The sequence below is a fragment of the Lutra lutra genome, chromosome 4 (genome assembly GCF_902655055.1).
Source record: "Lutra lutra chromosome 4, mLutLut1.2, whole genome shotgun sequence".
In the NCBI taxonomy this organism is placed as follows: Eukaryota; Metazoa; Chordata; class Mammalia; order Carnivora; family Mustelidae; genus Lutra; species Lutra lutra.
In genome coordinates, this window is record NC_062281.1 from 66,033,835 (window position 1) to 66,061,755 (window position 27,921).

At 43.5% G+C, this 27,921-nt stretch overlaps 1 protein-coding gene, 1 long non-coding RNA gene and 2 pseudogenes across 4 annotated transcripts in view; 2 read left to right on the forward strand and 2 right to left on the reverse strand.

Annotated features, from left to right (window-relative positions):
- Window positions 1–12,602, forward strand: part of LOC125097272 (carboxypeptidase A6-like) — a 268,721-nt pseudogene extending 256,119 nt beyond the window's left edge.
- A 100-nt stretch (window positions 12,603–12,702) lies between these two features.
- LOC125097273 (uncharacterized) lies at window positions 12,703–14,436 on the reverse strand (annotated as a pseudogene).
- A 208-nt stretch (window positions 14,437–14,644) lies between these two features.
- LOC125097760 (uncharacterized) lies at window positions 14,645–22,591 on the forward strand. Its single transcript, XR_007126602.1, has 4 exons — window positions 14,645–14,876; window positions 16,462–16,600; window positions 20,433–20,638; window positions 22,221–22,591. It is a non-coding gene; the product is annotated as an uncharacterized LOC125097760 (long non-coding RNA).
- Window positions 17,718–27,921, reverse strand: part of LOC125097755 (uncharacterized) — a 41,048-nt gene continuing 30,844 nt past the window's right edge. For 2 of the 3 annotated variants that reach the window (XM_047725756.1, XM_047725755.1), the window contains 2 exons: window positions 24,086–25,661; window positions 17,718–18,350 (listed from right to left, as the gene is read on the reverse strand). In XM_047725756.1, the coding sequence (XP_047581712.1) occupies window positions 18,207–18,350; window positions 24,086–25,411 (1,470 nt within the window). In that variant the 5' untranslated portion in view covers window positions 25,412–25,661 and the 3' untranslated portion in view covers window positions 17,718–18,206. Of the gene's footprint in view, window positions 18,351–23,541; window positions 25,662–27,921 lie in introns of those variants that run through there. The other variant, XM_047725757.1, reaches the window with a different exon arrangement.

Genomic DNA, 27,921 nt, shown 5'->3' on the forward strand with positions numbered 1-27,921 from the left:
TAAAAGGTATGCATTGGGAAGGAGAGTGTTACCTGGAGAGTGTTCCATTTCACGTTACCAAATGTTGCCAATATACCACAGTTTGTTGTATAGTAAAATAAAAGGTAATTTATCTTTCTCTCTCTTATTCAAGTATTTGTGTAATAATTTTAAGCATATCAAAGTCATACTTAAAACTGCTTTATCTAATTTTTACCTTGTGGCTTTAATGTATATTGGTCTCTAAACTGTTACTTGTCAATTATGATCAAATTCTATTACAGATATGATATAATTTGGAGACCTAAATAAAAATCAAGTAAAAGTTTTACCCTGTTGATGAAAGCATTGAGTTTAAATCCAAAATGTGTTTGTATTTCTGAATGTAAACAAGATGACATGTTTCACTTTGTGACATAGATCTTTCCCCACCTGCACGGAATATGAATTATAGGTTGGTTCCTGTGCTACTGGTGGACCTGTGGCAGCCCAGCAGTATCTCCTGGGTATCAAAAGGAGCAGTTACTGATGTCCATATTCCCCCAAATGGTTCCCAAGCCCTGTTAGCATTCTTAAAGGAAGCCAACATCCAGTACAAGCAAGCATTCTTTTTCACTTGCTTAATTCATGAGTACTAAATTGAACTGAATGAGAGGTGTAGTCAGGTTATTTACTGACTGCCTACAGCAGCGTTTCAGGCACTGTTTTTCACACTGCAAAAACAGACACAAATGTAGCACAGTTATAGGCACCTTTGATGTGCTTACTAGTGTAACGAAGCGGGGGAGAGGAACCACACTGGCCTATCATTTCACCCTTAACACTAGGCGGCCAGTGTAAACAGAGATCTTCTCTGTGTGAGGAAAGGAGAGCAGCCTAACAATGCCCAGAAACTGGGTAGGAATGCAGGGGTAGATAAAGCTTTCTGCAGGAGCAATGACACCTAAGCACAGGATGAGCCTCAGGACTTGCAGGCAGAGGGGACAGTGCAAGCAAAGGGGAGAAGCAGTATGCTACCTGTTTAGGAAACTGAAGTGTTTGAGTGTTACCAGTGTACAAACCGGGAGTAGAAACAAAAGATGCTGGAGACCTTAAGGGAAGACCAGGTTGTGGGAAGTCTGATGTGTACAGGGCTAGGATGTATGTGATGCTGCACACTGGGATGATGGAAGTAAGGGAGCCAGATATAAGTGGGGTGGAAGGGCAATAGGGGGCTACAATAATAGTCCAAGCAAGAGGTTGTGAGGCATTGAGTCAGGACCAGAGTAGTGTGGTCAGGAGAGTATTAAAAAAAAATAGTTAATAGGCAAAACCACCTGGTCTCTGCACTTGGTTGGATATGGGAAGGAAGAAATCAAGGACAGCTCCAAATCTTCTAGCTTGGGCAATGGAGTAGATAGATTAAAATAGATCAGGTTATCTTGAGGTATTTGGTTTGAGTTGTTTGCATTTTTTTTTTCAAGGAATAGTTACATAATAAGAATGAAGCACAGAAGATAGTCACAGGAATCAAAGAAGAAATGAGAGACTTTCGATAGGGAGAAACATTAGTGGTGCCAAGTGTGCAGTAATATCCAGCAAGAAAAGGACTGACCAGTTTCCTCTGGATTTGGCAATGTAAATTGTGTTGGCAACTCTCGTGGTGGAATGTGGGATTAAATTGTCAGGAGCAGAAGACAGAGAAAGACAGAAGTGAATAGGAGGTGGGAACATGGAGAATCAGAGCAGACTACTGCTCTTAGAAATTAAAATAAGGAGAGAGGTAGAGAATAAGGAATGACTATAAGGAGATGCAGCATCAATGACCACTTGAAATTTGGAATTTTAAGGGATAGGGAGCAATTTTTGTATGTCGGCAGGATGAATGGAGGAAGAGTTAGGGAAGGAGACATTGATAGTACAAGATAGAATGCACCAATGGAAGAATGGGTTTGAGCACTAGGAAGGATAACTTATCCAGTAAGACTGAAGAGGTAAATGTAAGTCTAGTTAGGATTATAAAGAGAGTCAACAACTTGAAAGAAATAATAACTGATAGGTAAATTTTCTATATGGAATAGGAAGCAAAATTATCTACCAAAAGGGAAGAAATGGGGGCTGAAGAAATTTACCAAGAGAAAAACTGGGGTAAGAACTAAAAACTGGTTGTTGAAAAGAAGGGAGATGGTAGTGGTCATACAGAGTTAAGGTTTTGTTGGGTTAGGACCATGGAAAGATCAGCATGGCAAGGAAGTTGAGTTCCTAGTGAGATACTAGCTCAAGTATTCATCCATGGTGTCAAATCTGGAGAGGAAAGGAGAAGAGTGTAGGAGGAATGATGGAGTCAAATGGAAGAATCAAGAAGGGTATAAGGATCATTATATGGAATGCAGATATAGCATAACTGAGGACAACAAGGAAATGGAAGGAAGAAATTTTTAACAAAATGTAGGCTGAGATTAGGAGTCGTGGTACAGAACATTTATGGCTGGTGGCAAAAGTCAGGGCATAGTCATGGGAAATTTGGCTGAAGTGGAGTATAAATCACCAAGACTGATGCGGTTGAGAATGAATGGACTAAATCACCAGAGAATCAATACAGCCATTTTGAATTTCCTTGGGTGTTGGCAAGATTAGAGATAAAGAGAAAGAATGTGCCCCTGGGACAGTAATTTCAGAGATTACACAGGAGTTAGAGGAAACAAACAAGGAATGGCACAATGCCAAAGGCCAAATGAGCTTTTTCTAGAAGTGTGATTGATAGGGAAGGAGAAATGCGGATTTGGGAGGATGCTGACCTCCTTCCCTTCTGGTCCCATGATAGGTGGATTGGCAGAAGAGAAAGCCACAAAAGAATCTATCCTTGAGAGAGTCCAATTTCTGTCAGGGCAAGAATACGAGAGGAGTTCTCTGAAGAGATAAGAAAGTTGGAAGTCTATTTACAGTGAAAGTAGGCTTCCAGCAGGCACAACATAAAATGAAGTGGTGGAGTGATGAAGAGTCAATGCAGGATACGGGGTAGAAGGGCAGTAGAGTGAATTAATGACATGGGACGGAGTGACATACCTTTCATTTGGGAAACTAGGATTTCAGAGCTGAGAGGAATGCTCTTAAGTGACTAAGCTGAATTGCTCCAACTTTTCAGCAAATTGTTGTACTGTTAAAACTGGCAGGAAAATCACTGATGATGTCTGGTAAGGTCTGGGATGGGCTCATGGCTCTGTGAGTCAATAGTAAAAGCCTTAGTCTCTGGAAGGCTGAGCCACAGGGTACAAAGTAGCAGTGACATTCCTACCTCGTCCACACAAATACTTCCCTGCCAGAAAGATAATTACATCCTTATTAAAGTACTGATATGCTTTTTACAGAAAGGTATTTTATTGTACTTCTAGAACAGCTGTGCATAAAACTATTGTTCGTATTGAACACATTTTAGTCATCACTCTAACTTCGAAGGCATGCTTTGATTCTCTGAATGCCTGGAAGGAAGGAGCTTGGTAATTATATCTATAGGTGCTCAGCAACCACTCACATGCTTCATTAATTATAATTCAGTAGAAGGGAATATACCAGTTATTTTAACAAGTCTCTATTTCTTACCACTAAATATAGGTCATGTGGAACTGATACAGAATAAAATATCAAATTTTTGTCACAGAGAATGGAATCTAAAAAAAAAAATGAATGTTTTAAATCAGTTGTCTCCTCATGGAGGACATTCATTTAAAATTATTCATTTTGTTGGTCTCAAGATAATAACACATAAGAGCTGATTTAATTCCACAGGGTAGTAGGTAGAGATCATTTTTAATTGGCTTTTATCATTGTATCCTAGGGTATTTTCAAAAGATTATCATTAACTCTGTACAACTACACATAATATATAGCTGTAGTCATCTTCAAGGCAGAGATAGTGTGACCCCATGAGTCTGGCCCCTGGGTAATCAGTCCCTTTCAGTGACATGACAGATGAGATGACTCATTCTGTTATAAAAGATTCAATCATTTTATAAATTAAATACCTGTAAAAATTGGTAGTAAAATTTCAAGTTATGAGCCCCCCTGACCCACCCTAGAAGCTTTGGGGTGGGGGTTTTATACTGAGTGTTGACATCCTTTGAAAAGTTCTCAATAGCTCTGGTCACTATCCTAGGAGTGTATGCAACTAGGGTAGGAATAATAATCAGCCATAAAGGACCTAGAAAATACAACACTTATAAATGCTATTTTGGGCTCCTTCTCATCAGTCTGTGGTGTTGACTAGTTAACAAGAAAAATGGGGCTAGAACTGTCACAAAACAATTATTTTAATTTTCAGATTGGTCTTTTAGGACCTGTATTAAGATACTGTCCAGTTATTGAACAGAGAACTGTATTAGTTTTCTAGGACTGTCATAACAAATACCACAGACTGGCTGGTTTAAATGCAAAAATTTATTGTCTCATGATTCTCGAGGCTAGAACACTGAGATCAAGGTGTGGGCAGAATTGGTTCCTTCTGAAGGCCTTGAGGGAAGGATCTGTCCCAGGCTTCTTTCCATGGTTTGTAGACAGCCATCTTTGCCCTTCATATCTTCCCTCTATGTGTGTCTTTGTGTCCTGATTTTCCCAGTATATATGCAACATAAAATGCACCATTTTAACCATTTTAAATATACAATTCAGTGACATTAAGTACATTCACATTACACAACCTACAGCACATGCATCTCTAGAACTTTCTCATCTTCCCAAACTGAATTTCCTCTTTCTATAAAAACATCAGTCATATTGGATGAGAGTGCGTCCTGGTGACCAAAGTTTAATTACATCTGCAATAATCCTAGTCCCAAATAAGGTCACATTCTGAGGTGCTGGGGGTTAGGACTTCAACATATGAACTGGGGGAGATAGGGACACAATTCAACCCATAATAGATCCCCAAACATAGTAGCTTCAATCAAATAGAATTTACTTCTCCCTCATGGGATGGTCCAAAGGTCCAGAAGCTGTGACTGCACTACTCCAACCACCACTGTTACCATAACTGCCTCTCACGCTATAAACCTGGTGACTAGACACTAGAGTACTGAGTCCAGCAATGCCGACTGCCTCTCAACAGTCACATCTCTGTAGCCTTGACATGGCCACAGCAACAGCAGGAGATGGCCTCTGCCTCATTCTTAATTTCCTATCTTACCAGCATTTACAAATCTGTACCCAGAATCAAGGCTGAAAGAGAGTCAGGAAAAAGTAGGTTTCGGCTTTCTAGCCCCTGCGGTACAGGAAGTCCATAAGGAGAGTAGGCAGTTGACCATGTCCAGTACAGACACTCAGGAGAGGAAAAAGGAAACCAGGGTCAGCCATATTCTACTATTCTCTTCGTTTGCATTTAATATGGAACTTGAGAGGACTGATACCAGTGATTTTCTAGATTTAATGAACCTGAATTAGTGGTTTCCAGATTGTTAGCCTAAATTTGATCCCCACAGTATATTAAAATCACTTTGGTGAGGTTTCAAAAAGGACTGATACTTATTCATAAATATTCTTATCTATGTAGGGCCCAGTGTGGTATATTTTTTAAGTTTTTTTTTTATTATTATTTTTTAAGTAATCTCCACACCCGATGTGGTACCCCAGGTCACAACTACGAGATCCCCAGTGTGGCATATTTTTTTTTAAAGCTCACAGGTAACTTTAAAGCAATGCAGCTTAAGAATCACTAGCCTAAATGGATAGGCAAATACTAAGGAATTCAAAAACTAGTTCTATTTAGGGCACTTGGAGACTTTAAAAGAAAACTGAAACGCTTAAGGGTTTATTCATCAAAGAAGTTAATATCCATCTAGAACGATCCCGTACAACTTGAAACTGAAAAACTTTATAATTTTCCTACTTTGGTGAAAACACTAGTAAACTTGACTAGAAAATATTAAGATAAATCCATTGTAGGAGCAATTCTCCATTAGAATTATTTTGACAATTCTCTGAATGGATAGGTCATGATGTGACTGGTAATATGTCATGTCATTTATCAATTGATAATGATAAATGAAAAAGAATCTAATCAATTAAGTGGCATAGCTTTTTATACTTTATACTGAAACTCCTGGGAAAATATTGCCTTTCTAAAGGGAACAACAGTAGTTCTATCAGGAGCTGCCAGACAGATATATCAGCATCAGAGCTTTGTAACTTTCTGGTGATAAATGTGGGGAATTGCTCTTACCTTGAGTGGGAACAATTTGCACTTGTTTGTATTTAGAAGGTCTGTCCACTTTGGAAATAATGCAATGACAATATACCATGGCTCAATTTTGTAAACATTCAAACATTTTTTGAACTTTTGAAAACTTTTTTTGTGGGTGTGTTGTCTTCTTTTGGGGTTCACAATGTCACACTGGACTCAGAGTCTAAAGACTAGAATTCAGGCTCACATTCCGAGTTCAAATTCTCGCTCTGTACTCCCTAGCAGAGTGATGTTGGCAGGTTCTTAACCTTTTGGGGGCTCATTTTTCCCTGTCTGTAAAACGGAAGTAACAAAAAATATCTACCTTATAGGGCGTTTAACTCAGCTCATGTACATGAAGTACATAGCATGGTATCTAAATAGGTACTCAATAAATGCTCAGTAAATGCTCATACCCATCATTCAGTTCTTGTAGCTGTTCAATCAGTGGTAGTAATTATTATCATTCGAGAACATCTACCTATAATTTTACCTTTTATGTTCTTTACCCAATTTAATAGTTTCTATTTCCCAAAAGAGAACATTTTCCCAACATTTGATATTTTCAGAGATGTCAATATTTGCTATCCTCTTTTTCATAGATGCATAATTTTCTTTTCAAATTTTATGTGATCTCCATTCAGTTTGCATCATGTGTATCATTTTAAATCCAGGGTCCTCATAGAAGATCTTCAGAACAAGCTGGAAAAGGCAAGCAGTTTGTGAACCCAGAGAAATCAAAGATACCTGTCTGGATATAATTATGAAGTTTATCACTCCTTAGAGGAAGTATGTAATCAGAGGAGCTTTTATTATTTTTTTTGATAAATACATCTTTATCATTTAGGTCTGATGGCTGGGAGAAAAGCATAAAGATAGAGGCAGGCGCCATATGAAGAATATATAAACTTCTTATATGGCCCAGCCAGCTCAGTTCATCATCTCTTCCATTATTAAGCCTTTATAAGAAATAGTGAAATAAGTTGGATTTCATTTGCTTTACCCAAACCACCCCTCCAAAATACATGGGAAGGGCAAGGGAAAAGTGAGGTAATGCTACTATAATTGCAGTTGTGAAAACCTTAACTAAAAAGCCATGGAAGGTAGATCCAGTCAGAGTTTGAGGGCAGTGATTTGGATGGGGGTGGAGTGAACGTTGATTTTTGCCACATAGCTTCTGCACAAGTTGAGGCCTCCCAAAGGCCAAGCCTTATTTGCAGAATCTCAGGGCCTTTAAACATGTTGTTATTTATTCTTCCTATTATTTATTCTACAACAACCTCGTTCCTACCACTATATCCTTTACTGGTCACCTAGACAATACCTAGATATTCTTTGAATCTCAGCCCAGGCAAAAAGATGGCTGTTTCTACGCTTGAAGATGGAATTAGAACTCCTCACCTTCAACCCCAGCATATTACATGCACCCACAGCACATGGATATGATATCTGTCATAGTTTTTATGTGTGTAATTGTAGGACCACTTTATTAATGCTTTTCTGTCCTCATAAGCTTCAAGTTCAATGAGGGCAGGCCATTTCTTTCTTATTCACCACTATATCCCTGGTGGCAAGCAAGTAGGAACCTCCAAGTAGGTAGTAGATGACAGAGTAAGTAAATGAAGAAGTACATAGGTTTTCCAGCTTCCCCTGAATTGAGCAAAGGAATGTCAGGCATAAAATTAATGTGATCCAAAAAAAAAAAAAATTAATGTGATCCTGTCATATTCTAAGGAGAATATTTGGTTATCTTGACAATGTCTTTTTTTTTTTCAAAATTATTTTCATATATTTCATATTCCAACATATGTTTTAGAAGCTTGAAATTAGAAGCAATGGGAAGGTTTTAGCTAGCTTGGCACATGGAAGTGTTATAAAATGCTCTAGAAAAAAATTTTAAATATATCTATAGATATGTACATACATATACATACATATATACACATAATATATATATAATATACACACATATACACACACATATGTGTGTGTGTGTGTGTGTGTGTATGTGTGTATGCTCATTAGACTAAATAAGAATAGAAAGAAAAGAAAGCTTGGGTACTTCTCAAAATCTAAATTTTTCAGCACAGACTGTCTTGCACACCATGGATTAAAGGGACACTTTTGTGTGACTTCCTTACTTCTTGTAAAGCTTTTAAGTCAGAAATGTCATTCATATTTCTAAGTGCCTTATTCATCCATCTCAAATATACCTTCTTCTGATGACAGATAAATGTGTGTGACTGGATCAATGCAAATGTATCACCGTTACTGGGAAATTATTCAGAGTATGCCCTCTGATGTGTGACTTGAATAACTTTTAAATGCAGAAGACAATGCCTTTTTCTTAGCATCTTCTTTTCAGTGGCAAATTACAATATATGGGACTTTAATAGACTCTTTCAAATAGTTTGCATAGTTTTCATGAACCTGATTTCTTCTCCTCTTAAGTACTTGGAAGGGAAATGGAAATGATGTTTGTTTTCAAAAAGAACCCAGAAACACATGGATTAATTTTCTACAAAGCTCTGCCATCAAGATACTAATGATAAATGATAGTAGAAGGTATGCATTAAAAAGGGAACAATATAAAGACATGAAGCTACTATTTGTAAAGACAGAAAATAAAATACAATTTTAAGTATCTTGAGGAAAATTAAAAACACAAAACTGATTTTTGTTCATTTTTATACTCATGTATGCTCTTTGAGCCTGAGACTTATTGCTGCCTTTTGTTACCTTTTATTCTGTGAAAGCTCCATAACTGGGAAAGTCTGACATGGTTTTCTTTTATTTGTTTTAGATTCAAAATTGGATGCATCATCTAAATAAAACTCATTAAGTTCTCATTCACATGTTCTCTATTGGAAAATCATATGAGGGAAGGTCTCTATATGTTTTAAAGGTAAAAATAATTTTTTATTTAGTAAGCATAAAAACATTTGTTTATTTAGTAAACATTCATCTTTTTCAAGTTTGACTTGTGGGAAAAAATGAAACGGTCTTTTGCAGCATCTCATATTTAATATCATCTGATAATTTCCCTTAGATTTTTGGGCCATATTTAATTTTTGTCATTGAGTATTCCAGGGAATGCTATTTCTAACAGAGTTGTTGATGCACTTAAAAATAATGGTATTCAAAATTATTCTGAGCTGATGCAACTTAAGGCAAACCAGTGCAAAACTACATAAATGTATATGTATAAGAAAGTATATACCCTTCCCAGTCTTTGACCCTACATTCTCTCCTAGCTACTTACCCAGAACTCTCTTTCTTCTCAGCCAAATGTCTGAAAAGATTTTCTTATATAACTTGTTTCTATTTCCTTACCTCCCATTCAGACCTTGACTCAATGGCCTTCACCCCCATAGCTCTTCTAAAATTTCTCTTGCTGAGACCAACAATGACTCCTAGTTGGTTCTCCTCCTTTGTCTCTGACCATACCCTCCTGTCTCACTCACTGGCTCCTCTCCCCATGCCCTTCCCATGGGTTCTGATCATCCCAGAACACTCTGCTCAGACTCTATACTCTCCCTCTATCAACCTCTCTAGATGGACATATCCACCTCCATGGTTTCAACAATCATTCTGGAAATTTCTATTTAGTTGGGGTCCACTCTCTGGAGCTTTACATTCATATGTAATTACCTACTTGACCTTATCTCAATTTTCACAAAAGCACCTCGGACTCAGAATGGCACCATTCTGTGACTGCAGTCAAGAAGCATGAACATCATCCTAAATTCATCTTCTTTACTTTTACCACTTCCTTTAAATCTACCACTGAGAACTGACAATTCTCTGTTCTAAATATCTTTTGAATCTGCTCCAGTTCCTTCTCTTGTCTTCCCTTCTCTTGCCCTAACTTATCTCTGGATCTCTTCTCCATGGACTATTACAATAAAGCATTCGGTACAGAGTTCCCTTCAAATTCCTGTCCTTGCCCCTCTCATACTCTAATCCGTCACTACTGTCAGCATGACCTTGTGTCCATCCGTGCCTTTGTCTCTCTATCTCACAGACATACCCCTCTCCCATGAAATACACGAAGAAGCCTTTTCTCTTTTACATAGGATCCAGGGATTTCACGTGTTCTCTGCCTCTGTGTCCCATTTCATCTGCCATTTCTTCTTCATACCCCCAAAATAGTTCTTCAAAAAGGATGTGCCCAGATTCTCGGGGCACCTGGGTGGCTCAGTGGGTTAAGCCTCTGCCTTTGGCTTAGGTCATGATCCCAGGGTCCTGGGATCAAGCCCCGCATCGGGCTCTCTGCTCAGCGGTGAGCCTGCTTCCTCCTCGCTCTCTGCCTGTCTCTCTGCCTACTTGTGATCTCTGTCTTTCAAATAAATAAATAAATAAAATCTTAAAAAAAAAAAAGGATGTGCCCAGATTCTCTTCCAAGCTTGAGATCATTTCTTCCAACTTATCTGCTGGGCAAGCTTCAAGTCTTACCCAACTACTCAAGTGTTCCTCCCCTGAAAAACCTTATTCTCTGGAAAAATTAGACATTACACCCCATGCTCCCTAAGCAACTTATGCATGTCCACATCACAATGATTGTTCCCATATCTGCCCTCCCTATTAGCATATGAACTTTTTGTCTTTTCATCTTTGAATCTCTAGTGTCAAACACAGTATCAAAAAAGGATTTCCTGAAGTATTACTTGAGTGAAGTAATGAATGAAAACTAGGTCCCCTATGAATATAATGTTAATAGCTACCTATTTTTTATTGAGTTAAAAACCACATTTAAGTAATATTGATATAATGAGATTATAAAGAAAACTCTGTCACTTGATTTTACAAATCAATTTGCTTTGCTTTCCCATTTTGTGTTGTGATAAAATTTGACTTTGTACAACAATAAATCGTAATTATTGCTGGGGTGCCTGGTGGCTCAGTCAGTTAAGTGTGCTCATTGGGTAGTCTGCTTCTCTCTCTAACCCTCCCCCTCGTTCCTGCACTGTTTCTTTCTCTCTCTCTTTCCCAAATAAAATCCTTTAAAAATTTTTTAAAAACATAATTATTGCTTTAAGAAATACTCTTTGTGATTCTGACTCTCTTGGAGGAAGGGGTTAGGAGGAAGAGGAATTTAGCTTTTTACTTAACTGCTAGGGTCCGTAATCAAAGGAGCGACACTGATACAAAGTGAAGGTCAAGCAAACCTTTATTTCGCGCCAAGCATCGAGAATCAAACTGACCGGTCAGGGCCGTCTCTTGCAAAGTGGCGACCCCTCCCAGCCTCACAGACTAACTTTTATGGTGGTAGTTTAGCCGGGCTATACACAGGTGGCCAATGAGATTGCAATACACAGAGAAAACTGCACAGTCATGCTTTGCTAAGTATGCCACACACAGAAAAAAAAAAAAAAAAAAAAAAACTGCTAGGTAACATATGGGTGGCCAATTGAATTTCAATTTACCCTAGTAGAAATATGCGTGCCCAACTGATTGGATGTCTTCACCTGGCCTGACCCGCCCTTGTATCTAGGCTTTGCAAGTAAGTTCCTCTGGGAGGGGCAGGGTCAATCTAAGTTTACTGTATAGGGTCAATCTGAGTTCACTACATAAACACAAAATGACTCCCTCTGGCCAACCAGGCCCCTACATTAACAATTACATATGATACTGAAGGAGAAGCAAATTTGGGGCACCTGGGTGGCTCAACCAGTTAAGCATCCAGCTCTTGATTTCAGCTTAGGACACGGTCTTGGGGTCATGAGAACAAGCCCTAAATCGCGCTCTGTGCTCAGTGTGGAATCTGCCTGGGATTCTCTCTCTCTCCCTCTCCCTCAGCCCCTCCACCTCCTCACACACGTGCTCTTGCTATAAATAAATAAAATCTTTAAAAAGAGAAAGAGAAGCAAACTTATTTGTCTATTTTCCTGTTAGATTTGTAATTAAGGCAATAAATTCTTATTTCTGCATAAACAGGCTTGGACTTCAGAAATATATAGGAAATTTCTATATATTTTTTGTGGGCTATCTAATAAATCAACCTATAGTAAAGAAATGCACTGAAATCTTCCTAAATTATGCTGATCAATGACTTTAAAAATAGAAGCCGGAGTTCGTTACTCTGAATGCTCTTGTTTTCAGTTGGTCAGAAATCATGGAAGTTATGAAAGAGCTGTCTGGATAGACTGTGGTATTCATGCAAGAGAATAGATTGCTCCTGTTTTTTGCAAGTGCTTTCTAGAAGAGGTAAGTTAAACCCTTTATACAATGTCCATTTCAACTAACTGTTGCTTCCCATGTGTTTTAATTCTGCTCAAGAAGGAAACTATGAACTTAAAGCCGGCAATACCTGACTGAATGGTAACACCTTGATTTTGGTGGTTAACTTTCTTTCAAGGTTCTGAAGATACCTCATTACGCTGGCTCAGTTACTCCTAAATCTACCCTCAGAGGGTGGAGTTACCAACGCTAATTAAAAGAAAGGAACAGAGAGTTTCAGAGCTATTAAAAATTTGTGGACAAATTAGGAACCAACAAGGCAGCTGATTTATGAAAAAGGCAAAACATCTAATTTATGGTGCTGCAGAGCAGTTTCCAGAGTGCTCCCAGTCATGCAAGGAGGAGATGTTCTGCCATTCTCGGTGCAGGTCGTCAGCCATCTTCTTGTAGAGGCCTAAGTTCCAGTGGGCAGCAGCCACCTTCCTGCGCACCTTGGCAAGTTCGTTCTTCACTTGCAGGCAGCGTGCCTTCTCCTCCGTCATCTTCCTCTCCAGGTGTTTGATGTGCTCTTCGCACAGCTCAGGCTCTGCCTCGAGCTTCAGGCGCAGCTTCTGAATCTCACTTTCCAGGAGGGTGTTTCGCAGGTGAAAAGATACTTGCTCAGCTTGGTGGATTGTTGTGTTCCTTGGGAGCTCTTCATTCCCCTGACGTGCCTTCTTCAGTGCCCTGGACGGCTTTCCTTTTTTCAGGGGGCTCCCGCCTGAGGGCACATGATCGGTGGAGTAGGAGCCAGTCTCCACCTGCCTCCTTGAGCCCCCACCTTCCAGATGATCTCTAAGCAGCTCTAGCAGATGCATCACCTTCAGTAGGATCTGGCTGAGGGTGTGGTAGTTGGCTCTGGCCCTCACTGGGGGCCTGCCACGGCACACCTCCATCAGGAAGCTCTGGCCTGCCTGCCTCCCCTGCCTCTTCCTGCACTCTCTGTCCACAGCTGCCAATGTCCTGAACCAGCGGGTCTGCACTTCCCTGCAGATCAGGGCTGTCCTTGGAGCCTTCTGGCATTTTCCTCGCCGGGGGTTCTCCATCGTCCTGGGCTGCTCCAGAGACGGGATTTTCATCAGTCAGCTGGTGAGGGCTCTTCAACAGCCTTTCCCGAAGTCCCTTCACAAGTTGCGTAGCGTTTTCCACTGAAAAGAACCCGACATCTTGATTCAGGGCAGCCAGAGCAAGAATCTGTAACGGGAGAGGACTGGCCTTCTGCTCAGATGATGCGACGGCTCCACAGGCTTGTGCGTCCGGGTCGGTCTTCTCCATGTCTTTTCCAGATACTTCATTCTGGGCACAATGCCCCTTCCTTCTTCTTAAGCTGAGTCCACTCCTTACTAGGCACACCACCACTGCAGTGCACGCCAGGATCTCCCAGCGAAACCCAGAGACTCGTGGCACATGTGGCCAACGTTCCCATATCACCAACCCAGCAGCCCACAGCTGCTCCGCGACAGCCCGCAGCGGCTCCAGAACTGTGTGGGGAGACATTTGGATGGCCACCAGCTGGCTCCAAAGAGCCTTGTGGCTTTGTCTCCGATCACCAGTGTCCTCTGGGCCACTAGGGACTGCTTGGAACCCCTAGGAGGGTTCCGTCTCCAACGCAAACCAGTGCCTGGCAACAGGAGCTGAAGGGAGTGGGGGTGGGGGAGGTGCACCTGAGTCTCCAACGCAAATCAGTACCTGGCAACAGGAGCCCACCGTACTTGGGGTAGGGGAGGTGAATCACTATATTCTAGACCCGAAACACATACAACCCTAGATAACAATTTACTGGAATTAAAATTTTGAAAAGTAAAAACAATAAATAAAAAGCACACTAGACATCAAAAGGAGAAACATAACAAATATCCAAACACTTAGAAAGGAACACTCTAGATTATCGAGGGTAAAACATAAAATCTCAATGCATTGAACTGAAGGAAAATGAAAATACAACATATGAAAATTTGTGGGACACAGCTAAATCAACGCACAGCAAAATTTATAGCACTCGATGCATACATTAGAAAGGAGGAGGAGCATCTGGGTGGCTCAGTCAGTCAGTCAAGATCAATCAACTCTTGATTGTGACTCGGGTCGTGGTCAACCTCGGGGTTGTGAGACTGAACCTGCACTGTGCTGGTGCTGGGCATGGAGGCTGCGTAATAATCTCTCTCTCTCTCTCTCTCTCTCTGCACCCCTTCCCTATTTCTCCCTCCCTCTCTCCTTCTCCCTCCCTCCCTCCCTCTCTAAAACACAAATGGAGTCTCAAAACAATAAGCTCTCAGCTTTAGAACCTAGAAAAAGAAGAGAAAATAAAACTAAAGAATAAAACCCAAAGAATCCTCCTACCCAATTTCAAGATCTACAGCGACAGTAAACAAAAGTGTGTGGTGTTGGTGAAGGGATAGACCAATGGAACAGAATAAAGATAAGTGGAACAGAAACAAGGACCCAGAAAGAGAACTACACCAATATGTCCAATGGGGTCTTGACAAAGGTAAAAAGCAGTTCAATGGAGGAGTGACAGCGTTTTGAATAAATGGTGCTAGAGCAAGTGGACTTGCATAGGCAAAGAAGAAGAAGAGGGAGGGGGAGAGGGGAGGAGGAGGAGCAGGTGGAGGACGAGGAGGACGAGGACCACAATCTAAGTCTCATACCCTATACAAAACTTAACTCAGGGCGCCTGGGTGACTCAGCCGGTGAGGCAGCCAGCTCTTGATGTCGGCTCTTGTCATGCTCTCAGGGTCCCGGGACAAAGTCAGGCTCCAAGCTCACTGGCGAGTCTGCTTAAGGATGCTCTTTTCCCTTCTCCCTCCACCCCACCCCCTGCTCATGCGCACGCTCACTCTCCCAAAAAGAAAAAAAAAATTTTAAAGTAACTCAAAATTAATCACCGCCTTACATGGAAAATGATAAATCTTATAGGGAAAAAATGGGAAAAAATTTCCAGAATGGAAAGCTAGGTAAAGAATCCTCCAATTGGACATCAAACCATTTTCCATAAAGGTAAAGTTGATTAATTGGACGTTATCCAACAATCAGAATTGTAAATCTGTACTGTGTGAAAGACCTTGTTAAGAAGACCCAAAAGACAAGCTACACACCGGGAGAAAATATGTGCAAACCACAAACCTGATAAAGGACTCCTGTCTGAAGCATAGAAACTCAAAATTTTGACCCCCCCCAAATAAGCCAGCAATCCAGTCAGCAAAAGAAAAAAAAAAAAAAATGGGCAAAAGACCTAAACCCTTTACCAAAGAGTATACAGATGGAAATCCCATAAAAAGTTGCCATTGGGGCAATTCAAATGAAAACTCCAGTGAGCTCTCACTGCACACCTATCACAATGATTAAAACCAAATGCACCGGAGAGGGAGAGAGAGACCCCACTATCAAATGCCAAGGCAGGATGTGGAATGACTGGATCACTCCCGCATCGCTGTTGGGAATGGAAAATGATAGAGCTAACTCTTGAAAACAGTTAACAGTTTCTTCTCTTTTTCAAAGCCTTGATTTAAATTCCAGTTAACACGCAGCGTAATATCAATTTCGGATGCCCAATATAGTGGCTCAACCCTTCCACACAGATTCTTTGAAAACTAGACTTGCTACCACCATATGACCCAGTCATGGCTCTATGGCATTTATCTTAGAGAAATCAAAACTTAGGTTTGCTCAAAACATTGTACGTGAATGTATCTGTGGCGTTATGAAAGCAGTGGGGCTGCCAAGGGGCTAGAAGTGACTGGAGTGGTTGGATAGTGACACTTGACAGGCCTGTAAATGGTATTCTCATCTTGCTTCTTTGAAGGCCCCTTCCCATTAATGGTGGTCCTGGGGACGAGGAGAAAAGGAATGCCAACGATTTCAATAAATTTAAGCCTGCCAAGCATTAGAACACCATCTCTTCTACACTAGTTCATTCTCCTATTAATCCTCAGTCTCCCAAAGCAGACAGGAGGCGTCCGGTCCAAGAGGGGTTCCAGGCAGTGTCCCTTCCACAGGCCATCTCCCCTCTAGCGCAGAAGTCCAACGACCAGGTCCCAGGCTTTCAACTCACCTGATTTCTGTGCCTTCTCTAGGGACACCAGGGAACTTCTGGGCTCCTTCTCTGCCTTCTAGGAGGCTCTACGACGCTGGTTCTAGTGCTCTCAGCTGGCTTGTACCACACGGCCAGTTGTCTCCTGCTGCATGTGCCACATATTGGCTCGGGAGGATCAAGTGAGGGGATGTCCTCTCAGAGAGATACATGGCGAACAGAATAGAGGTCCTCTTTCTTACATTGTTTACCCTAATCTCTCAGTAGTTTCTACCATCTCTTGCCTTCCCTGGAATTTCAACCCCAGGAGAGGGGGGTGGGTCAGAAGCCCAAACTGTGGCTTCACACTTCTGTCTTTCTTGAATGTTTTCCCCAAACCAAAGGGCTTACAACAACACCATTGATAACCTGATATGGTTTCTGTGGGCCAGCCGTCCAGGTGCACACCTAGCCAGGTACCTGTGGCTCAGGATCTCTCACAAGGCTGCAGTCAAGAGGTCATCTGGTTCTTCAGTCATCTCCAGGCTTGTTGGGGGAAAATCTGCTTGTGAGCTCACTCGGGTGGCTGTTAGCAGCCAGAGGTCCTCCATTGCTGTAAGCAAGAAATATTCATTCCTTGCCACATGGGCCTCTCCATAATACAGCCCACAAGGAGCAGCCGGCTTCCCTCGGAACAGGTCGGGATGGAGGGAGGGAGGGAGGGAGGAAGGGAGAGGGAGAGAGAGCAAGCCCAAGAGGAGACCAGTGTCTTTGTATACTAACCTCAGAAGTGACATCCTATCACTTTTGCCATACTCTGTCCTTTAGAAGTGAGGCAGTAGTTCCTGACTCTAATCCAGTGGTAGAGTATGGAACACAAAGCGATGTGGACCCAAGATGGGAATCATTGGAGACCCTTAAAGGCTGCCCTCCCGACTTTGGTGGGACTTTACCTCAGCTAGCCACCACTATAATCTTTGCATCCTTACTAGAACGTGAACTACGAGAAAATTTTATCAAGCCCTTCTGGGATCCTTACAGCAGCTTGTCTAGAAGTTCCTTGCACAAGGATGCCTGTGTGGCTTAGTCAGTTCAACGTCTGACTCTTGATTTCGGTTCAGGTCGTGATCACATGATCTGTGAAATCCAGCCCAGCGTCTGGTTCTGCACTTGAGTGGGAAGCCTGTCTAGGAATCTCTCTCTCTCTGCCCCTCCCCCGCATGCATGTGTGTGTGTGCCTTCTCCCTTTCTCTCTCTCAAAGAAGAAGAAGAAGAAGGAGAAGAGGAAGGAGGAGGAGGAGGAGGAGGACTAGTAGTAGTAGTAGTAGTAGTAGTAGTAGTAGTAGTAGTAGTAGTAGTAGTAGTAAAAGTTATTTGCACAGCAGTTGATAATTAGACAACCTTGGTTTGGAATGGGAGTTCTGAAATTCACTAGCTGTGTGATCTTGGGGCAAGTTGTTTCCCCTCTCTGAACCTCAGTAGTATATGACACACTGGGTTTTTGGGACAATTAAGTGATCAGTAAAAGACACTTATAACCCTTCATTGCTTGGCATAGAATCCCTTAATAAAATCAATTCTCAGTAGCAGTCGTATCAGCAATTTGATATTTTTTTAAATTTATTTTTATTTTTTATGCTTAACATTGAAAAATATTCTCTCACACTCCTAGGGCTCTAGGGAATATGTAGCTTCAGTTCAATAATGGGGTGGATCTCCAGGAAAAGGAGCAATGGGTATGGCTTAAGGGGTAAGCACAGGAGCTTTTGTGCTCTGGTTGTGAGCGCTGGTGGCTGCTGGGAAAGGGAATCAGACCTGCAGGGGACCCGAGAACTTGCAGTCTGGCCAGTGCACCCTTACTCCCTTCTTGGGCTTCTGGGGTTTCAGGGGAGCCTTTGGCCCTTGAGGGTATTTGGAGGCTGTGCCCGGAAGAGCAGGAGCAGGAGCAGGAGGCCCCCCGGGGACAGGCTGGACCTTGGGCCCAGAGTTGGCCAGCTTCTGCCTGAGACAGTGGTTTTCTTCCTTGAGCCTTTGGAACGCCCTCTCTGCCCACAGAACAGCCTTCTGGCTCTCCTCACTTCTGTTCTCCACCAGGAGGCGCTCCCGGTCATGCAAGGAGGAGATTTTCTGCCATTCTCGGTGCAGGTCGTCAGCCATCTTCTTGTAGAGGCCTAAGTTCCAGTGGGCAGCAGCCACCTTCCTGCGCACCTTGGCAAGTTCGTTCTTCACTTGCAGGCAGCGTGCCTTCTCCTCCGTCATCTTCCTCTCCAGGTGTTTGATGTGCTCTTCGCACAGCTCAGGCTCTGCCTCGAGCTTCAGGCGCAGCTTCTGAATCTCACTTTCCAGGAGGGTGTTTCGCAGGTGAAAAGATACTTGCTCAGCTTGGTGGATTGTTGTGTTCCTTGGGAGCTCTTCATTCCCCTGACGTGCCTTCTTCAGTGCCCTGGACGGCTTTCCTTTTTTCAGGGGGCTCCCGCCTGAGGGCACATGATCGGTGGAGTAGGAGCCAGTCTCCACCTGCCTCCTTGAGCCCCCACCTTCCAGATGATCTCTAAGCAGCTCTAGCAGATGCATCACCTTCAGTAGGATCTGGCTGAGGGTGTGGTGTTGGCTCTGGCCCTCACTGGGGGCCTGCCACGGCACACCTCCATCAGGAAGCTCTGGCCTGCCTGCCTCCCCTGCCTCTTCCTGCACTCTCTGTCCACAGCTGCCAATGTCCTGAACCAGCGGGTCTGCACTTCCCTGCAGATCAGGGCTGTCCTTGGAGCCTTCTGGCATTTTCCTCGCCGGGGGTTCTCCATCGTCCTGGGCTGCTCCAGAGACGGGATTTTCATCAGTCAGCTGGTGAGGGCTCTTCAACAGCCTTTCCCGAAGTCCCTTCACAAGTTGCGTAGCGTTTTCCACTGAAAAGAACCCGACATCTTGATTCAGGGCAGCCAGAGCAAGAATCTGTAACGGGAGAGGACTGGCCTTCTGCTCAGATGATGCGACGGCTCCACAGGCTTGTGCGTCCGGGTCGGTCTTCTCCATGTCTTTTCCAGATACTTCATTCTGGGCACAATGCCCCTTCCTTCTTCTTAAGCTGAGTCCACACTTTACCGTAATGAACAACACCACTGCAGTGCACACCAGGATCTCCCAGCCAAACCCAGAGACTCGTGGCTCATGCGGCGAACGTTCGTATATCACCAACCCAGCAGCCCACAGCTGCTCCAGGACAGCCCACAGCGGCTCCAGAACTGTGTGGGGAGACATTGTAATGGCCACCAGCTGGCTCCAGAGAGCCTTGTGGCTTTGTCTCCGACCACCAGTGTCCTCTGGGCTACTAGAAACTGCGTGGAACCCCTACGAGGGTTCCGTCTCCAATGCAAGCCAGTGCCTGGCAACAGGAGCTGAAGGTAGTAGGGGTGGGGGAGGTGCACCTGAGTCTCCAACGCAAATCAGTGCCTGGCAACAGGAGCTGACAGTCGTTGGGGCAGGGGAGGTGAATCTCTATATTGTATACCTGAAACAAATACAACCCTGTATATCAATGTATTGGAATTAAAATTTTAAAAACCAAAAATAAAAATAAATCTAGATATCAAAAGGAGAAAAATAACAAATATCCAAACACTTAGAAAGGAACACTCTAGATTATCGAGGGTAAAACATAAAATCTCAATGCATTGAACTGAAGGAAAATGAAAATACAACATATGAAAATTTGTGGGACACAGCTAAATCAACGCACAGCAAAATTTATAGCACTCGATGCATACATTAGAAAGGAGGAGGAGCATCTGGGTGGCTCAGTCAGTCAGTCAAGATCAATCAACTCTTGATTGTGACTCGGGTCGTGGTCAACCTCGGGGTTGTGAGACTGAACCTGCACTGTGCTGGTGCTGGGCATGGAGGCTGCGTAATAATCTCTCTCTCTCTCTCTCTCTCTCTCTGCACCCCTTCCCTATTTCTCCCTCCCTCTCTCCTTCTCCCTCCCTCCCTCCCTCTCTAAAACACAAATGGAGTCTCAAAACAATAAGCTCTCAGCTTTAGAACCTAGAAAAAGAAGAGAAAATAAAACTAAAGAATAAAACCCAAAGAATCCTCCTACCCAATTTCAAGATCTACAGCGACAGTAAACAAAAGTGTGTGGTGTTGGTGAAGGGATAGACCAATGGAACAGAATAAAGATAAGTGGAACAGAAACAAGGACCCAGAAAGAGAACTACACCAATATGTCCAATGGGGTCTTGACAAAGGTAAAAAGCAGTTCAATGGAGGAGTGACAGCGTTTTGAATAAATGGTGCTAGAGCAAGTGGACTTGCATAGGCAAAGAAGAAGAAGAGGGAGGGGGAGAGGGAGGAGGAGGAGCAGGTGGAGGACGAGGAGGACGAGGACCACAATCTAAGTCTCATACCCTATACAAAACTTAACTCAGGGCGCCTGGGTGACTCAGCCGGTGAGGCAGCCAGCTCTTGATGTCGGCTCTTGTCATGCTCTCAGGGTCCCGGGACAAAGTCAGGCTCCAAGCTCACTGGCGAGTCTGCTTAAGGATGCTCTTTTCCCTTCTCCCTCCACCCCACCCCCTGCTCATGCGCACGCTCACTCTCCCAAAAAGAAAAAAAATTTTAAAGTAACTCAAAATTAATCACCGCCTTACATGGAAAATGATAAATCTTATAGGGAAAAAATGGGAAAAAATTTCCAGAATGGAAAGCTAGGTAAAGAATCCTCCAATTGGACATCAAACCATTTTCCATAAAGGTAAAGTTGATTAATTGGACGTTATCCAACAATCAGAATTGTAAATCTGTACTGTGTGAAAGACCTTGTTAAGAAGACCCAAAAGACAAGCTACACACCGGGAGAAAATATGTGCAAACCACAAACCTGATAAAGGACTCCTGTCTGAAGCATAGAAACTCAAAATTTTGACCCCCCCCAAATAAGCCAGCAATCCAGTCAGCAAAAGAAAAAAAAAAAAAAATGGGCAAAAGACCTAAACCCTTTACCAAAGAGTATACAGATGGAAATCCCATAAAAAGTTGCCATTGGGGCAATTCAAATGAAAACTCCAGTGAGCTCTCACTGCACACCTATCACAATGATTAAAACCAAATGCACCGGAGAGGGAGAGAGAGACCCCACTATCAAATGCCAAGGCAGGATGTGGAATGACTGGATCACTCCCGCATCGCTGTTGGGAATGGAAAATGATAGAGCTAACTCTTGAAAACAGTTAACAGTTTCTTCTCTTTTTCAAAGCCTTGATTTAAATTCCAGTTAACACGCAGCGTAATATCAATTTCGGATGCCCAATATAGTGGCTCAACCCTTCCACACAGATTCTTTGAAAACTAGACTTGCTACCACCATATGACCCAGTCATGGCTCTATGGCATTTATCTTAGAGAAATCAAAACTTAGGTTTGCTCAAAACATTGTACGTGAATGTATCTGTGGCGTTATGAAAGCAGTGGGGCTGCCAAGGGGCTAGAAGTGACTGGAGTGGTTGGATAGTGACACTTGACAGGCCTGTAAATGGTATTCTCATCTTGCTTCTTTGAAGGCCCCTTCCCATTAATGGTGGTCCTGGGGACGAGGAGAAAAGGAATGCCAACGATTTCAATAAATTTAAGCCTGCCAAGCATTAGAACACCATCTCTTCTACACTAGTTCATTCTCCTATTAATCCTCAGTCTCCCAAAGCAGACAGGAGGCGTCCGGTCCAAGAGGGGTTCCAGGCAGTGTCCCTTCCACAGGCCATCTCCCCTCTAGCGCAGAAGTCCAACGACCAGGTCCCAGGCTTTCAACTCACCTGATTTCTGTGCCTTCTCTAGGGACACCAGGGAACTTCTGGGCTCCTTCTCTGCCTTCTAGGAGGCTCTACGACGCTGGTTCTAGTGCTCTCAGCTGGCTTGTACCACACGGCCAGTTGTCTCCTGCTGCATGTGCCACATATTGGCTCGGGAGGATCAAGTGAGGGGATGTCCTCTCAGAGAGATACATGGCGAACAGAATAGAGGTCCTCTTTCTTACATTGTTTACCCTAATCTCTCAGTAGTTTCTACCATCTCTTGCCTTCCCTGGAATTTCAACCCCAGGAGAGGGGGGTGGGTCAGAAGCCCAAACTGTGGCTTCACACTTCTGTCTTTCTTGAATGTTTTCCCCAAACCAAAGGGCTTACAACAACACCATTGATAACCTGATATGGTTTCTGTGGGCCAGCCGTCCAGGTGCACACCTAGCCAGGTACCTGTGGCTCAGGATCTCTCACAAGGCTGCAGTCAAGAGGTCATCTGGTTCTTCAGTCATCTCCAGGCTTGTTGGGGGAAAATCTGCTTGTGAGCTCACTCGGGTGGCTGTTAGCAGCCAGAGGTCCTCCATTGCTGTAAGCAAGAAATATTCATTCCTTGCCACATGGGCCTCTCCATAATACAGCCCACAAGGAGCAGCCGGCTTCCCTCGGAACAGGTCGGGATGGAGGGAGGGAGGGAGGGAGGAAGGGAGAGGGAGAGAGAGCAAGCCCAAGAGGAGACCAGTGTCTTTGTATACTAACCTCAGAAGTGACATCCTATCACTTTTGCCATACTCTGTCCTTTAGAAGTGAGGCAGTAGTTCCTGACTCTAATCCAGTGGTAGAGTATGGAACACAAAGCGATGTGGACCCAAGATGGGAATCATTGGAGACCCTTAAAGGCTGCCCTCCCGACTTTGGTGGGACTTTACCTCAGCTAGCCACCACTATAATCTTTGCATCCTTACTAGAACGTGAACTACGAGAAAATTTTATCAAGCCCTTCTGGGATCCTTACAGCAGCTTGTCTAGAAGTTCCTTGCACAAGGATGCCTGTGTGGCTTAGTCAGTTCAACGTCTGACTCTTGATTTCGGTTCAGGTCGTGATCACATGATCTGTGAAATCCAGCCCAGCGTCTGGTTCTGCACTTGAGTGGGAAGCCTGTCTAGGAATCTCTCTCTCTCTGCCCCTCCCCCGCATGCATGTGTGTGTGTGCCTTCTCCCTTTCTCTCTCTCAAAGAAGAAGAAGAAGAAGGAGAAGAGGAAGGAGGAGGAGGAGGAGGAGGACTAGTAGTAGTAGTAGTAGTAGCAGTAGTAGTAGTAGTAGTAGTAGTAGTAGTAGTAAAAGTTATTTGCACAGCAGTTGATAATTAGACAACCTTGGTTTGGAATGGGAGTTCTGAAATTCACTAGCTGTGTGATCTTGGGGCAAGTTGTTTCCCCTCTCTGAACCTCAGTAGTATATGACACACTGGGTTTTTGGGACAATTAAGTGATCAGTAAAAGACACTTATAACCCTTCATTGCTTGGCATAGAATCCCTTAATAAAATCAATTCTCAGTAGCAGTCGTATCAGCAATTTGATATTTTTTTAAATTTATTTTTATTTTTTATGCTTAACATTGAAAAATATTCTCTCACACTCCTAGGGCTCTAGGGAATATGTAGCTTCAGTTCAATAATGGGGTGGATCTCCAGGAAAAGGAGCAATGGGTATGGCTTAAGGGGTAAGCACAGGAGCTTTTGTGCTCTGGTTGTGAGCGCTGGTGGCTGCTGGGAAAGGGAATCAGACCTGCAGGGGACCCGAGAACTTGCAGTCTGGCCAGTGCACCCTTACTCCCTTCTTGGGCTTCTGGGGTTTCAGGGGAGCCTTTGGCCCTTGAGGGTATTTGGAGGCTGTGCCCGGAAGAGCAGGAGCAGGAGCAGGAGGCCCCCCGGGGACAGGCTGGACCTTGGGCCCAGAGTTGGCCAGCTTCTGCCTGAGACAGTGGTTTTCTTCCTTGAGCCTTTGGAACGCCCTCTCTGCCCACAGAACAGCCTTCTGGCTCTCCTCACTTCTGTTCTCCACCAGGAGGCGCTCCCGGTCATGCAAGGAGGAGATTTTCTGCCATTCTCGGTGCAGGTCGTCAGCCATCTTCTTGTAGAGGCCTAAGTTCCAGTGGGCAGCAGCCACCTTCCTGCGCACCTTGGCAAGTTCGTTCTTCACTTGCAGGCAGCGTGCCTTCTCCTCCGTCATCTTCCTCTCCAGGTGTTTGATGTGCTCTTCGCACAGCTCAGGCTCTGCCTCGAGCTTCAGGCGCAGCTTCTGAATCTCACTTTCCAGGAGGGTGTTTCGCAGGTGAAAAGATACTTGCTCAGCTTGGTGGATTGTTGTGTTCCTTGGGAGCTCTTCATTCCCCTGACGTGCCTTCTTCAGTGCCCTGGACGGCTTTCCTTTTTTCAGGGGGCTCCCGCCTGAGGGCACATGATCGGTGGAGTAGGAGCCAGTCTCCACCTGCCTCCTTGAGCCCCCACCTTCCAGATGATCTCTAAGCAGCTCTAGCAGATGCATCACCTTCAGTAGGATCTGGCTGAGGGTGTGGTGTTGGCTCTGGCCCTCACTGGGGGCCTGCCACGGCACACCTCCATCAGGAAGCTCTGGCCTGCCTGCCTCCCCTGCCTCTTCCTGCACTCTCTGTCCACAGCTGCCAATGTCCTGAACCAGCGGGTCTGCACTTCCCTGCAGATCAGGGCTGTCCTTGGAGCCTTCTGGCATTTTCCTCGCCGGGGGTTCTCCATCGTCCTGGGCTGCTCCAGAGACGGGATTTTCATCAGTCAGCTGGTGAGGGCTCTTCAACAGCCTTTCCCGAAGTCCCTTCACAAGTTGCGTAGCGTTTTCCACTGAAAAGAACCCGACATCTTGATTCAGGGCAGCCAGAGCAAGAATCTGTAACGGGAGAGGACTGGCCTTCTGCTCAGATGATGCGACGGCTCCACAGGCTTGTGCGTCCGGGTCGGTCTTCTCCATGTCTTTTCCAGATACTTCATTCTGGGCACAATGCCCCTTCCTTCTTCTTAAGCTGAGTCCACACTTTACCGTAATGAACAACACCACTGCAGTGCACACCAGGATCTCCCAGCCAAACCCAGAGACTCGTGGCTCATGCGGCGAACGTTCGTATATCACCAACCCAGCAGCCCACAGCTGCTCCAGGACAGCCCACAGCGGCTCCAGAACTGTGTGGGGAGACATTGTAATGGCCACCAGCTGGCTCCAGAGAGCCTTGTGGCTTTGTCTCCGACCACCAGTGTCCTCTGGGCTACTAGAAACTGCGTGGAACCCCTACGAGGGTTCCGTCTCCAATGCAAGCCAGTGCCTGGCAACAGGAGCTGAAGGTAGTAGGGGTGGGGGAGGTGCACCTGAGTCTCCAACGCAAATCAGTGCCTGGCAACAGGAGCTGACAGTCGTTGGGGCAGGGGAGGTGAATCTCTATATTGTATACCTGAAACAAATACAACCCTGTATATCAATGTATTGGAATTAAAATTTTAAAAACCAAAAATAAAAATAAATCTAGATATCAAAAGGAGAAAAATAACAAATATCCAAACACTTAGAAAGGAACACTCTAGATTATCGAGGGTAAAACATAAAATCTCAATGCATTGAACTGAAGGAAAATGAAAATACAACATATGAAAATTTGTGGGACACAGCTAAATCAACGCACAGCAAAATTTATAGCACTCGATGCATACATTAGAAAGGAGGAGGAGCATCTGGGTGGCTCAGTCAGTCAGTCAAGATCAATCAACTCTTGATTGTGACTCGGGTCGTGGTCAACCTCGGGGTTGTGAGACTGAACCTGCACTGTGCTGGTGCTGGGCATGGAGGCTGCGTAATAATCTCTCTCTCTCTCTCTCTCTCTCTCTCTGCACCCCTTCCCTATTTCTCCCTCCCTCTCTCCTTCTCCCTCCCTCCCTCCCTCTCTAAAACACAAATGGAGTCTCAAAACAATAAGCTCTCATCTTAACAACCTAGATAAAGTAGAGAATATTAAACTAAGGAATAAAACCCAAAGAATCCTTCTACCCAATTTTAAGATATATAGCCAGTGTAATAAAAAATGTGTGTTGTTGTTGTAGGGGTAGACCAAATGAACAGAATAAACATAGATATGTGGAACAGAGTTAAGGACTCAGAAATGTACCTACACCAGTTTGTCCAATGGGATTTTGACAGATATAAAAAGCAGTTCAGTGGAGGAGTGAGAAGTCATTTTTATGACTATTATATGCTGATATCACCATAAAACATTGACAAGTTTATATAATGATTATCTTGGCTTTAATATAATTCCATAGATTTTAAAGATTTTATTTATTTTTAAATATTTTATTTAAAAATTTTAAAGATTTTATTTATTTATTTGACACACAGATATCAGAAGCAGGCAGAGAAACAGGTAGATAGAGAGGAGGAAGCAGGCTCTCTGCCAAGCAGAAAACCCAATGCTGGGCTCGATCCCAGGACCCTGGGATCATGACCTGAGCCAAAGGCAGAGGCTTTAACCCACTGAGCCACCCAGGCGCCCCAAATTCCATAGATTTTATATTGACCTGAGAGCTATACCTCAGTGGCAGACATTGAATCGCCTTTTACCAAATTGGTTTAGCTTTTCTTTTCCCTAGGCATGAACCTACACTACATTTCTAAGTTTCTCTTGGTATAAGAGTGGTCATGGAACTGAGTTGCATCTAAAGACATGCACACAAAAGTAAGGCAAAACGTGGAGTGTACAGGCCCATTTAAATCAACCAAACCAAAAACTCCAACACTCCTCAAAATGACCGTTAAGTACCTTGCACTGAAGGAGGTTGAGCCTATCCCAGGACTAAAACCCTGGTGCCTCCAACATCCTCCACTAGTGACTGGTTTTACCTGAGAGATAAAATAGCTTCTAGAATTGAAGCCACTGTACTGAGGTTTAAATTTGTTAGAGCAGCTTTTGTTAACCAATATAGTTTTCCTTCTCAGTGTCCTCAGCAAAAAGTTAATTATCCCATCCTGATGGATTTCTACCTTTCTGAAAGGAAATATGTCAACACCTGAAATGCTTGATGAATAAGGTACAAAGATAGGTTTAAACTATTGGGCCATAAGAAATAAAGGCCACAACATGATAATTTTATGCTAGGTAGCATAATATCTTACACACAGAATGAAGGAAAGAGTCGGTAAGGAAAGGAATAAACAAATAGTTCATAAATATTCCCTTCTTTGCTCTACTGTTAAGCCATAGTTCCTGGAAGTATGTAGCGTAAATGAGAAAGGAATCACCTGATTTCTGAAGGTCTATGATTGTTTGTAAAACCTCTCTATAGTCCACCTACTTGAGCTTTAGTAGACTACAGGACAAAACACAGCATATTCCCTTCTTGACTCAAATATACATTTGGGCTTGGGGTTAGAAGAAAGGAAAGAGATGCATCCAAGAGGAAAGTCATCTAACTCAACATCTTTTCATTTTTACTTATAAGTTTTTGGATGATGTGTTTTAGCACATTAGATGCCATGTGGTATGTTTTCACAGTGCTAAAGAATCAAGAACAAAATCAGCTACAATTTATCACTATTATCATCTATTTACTAACAATATAATTACTCCTTTATTCATTCACTGAGCAAATATTTATTGAGCACCTACATGTGATGGGCACTCCAGGTATCCTGTTCCTATAGTACTTCTATTTTGATGGGGG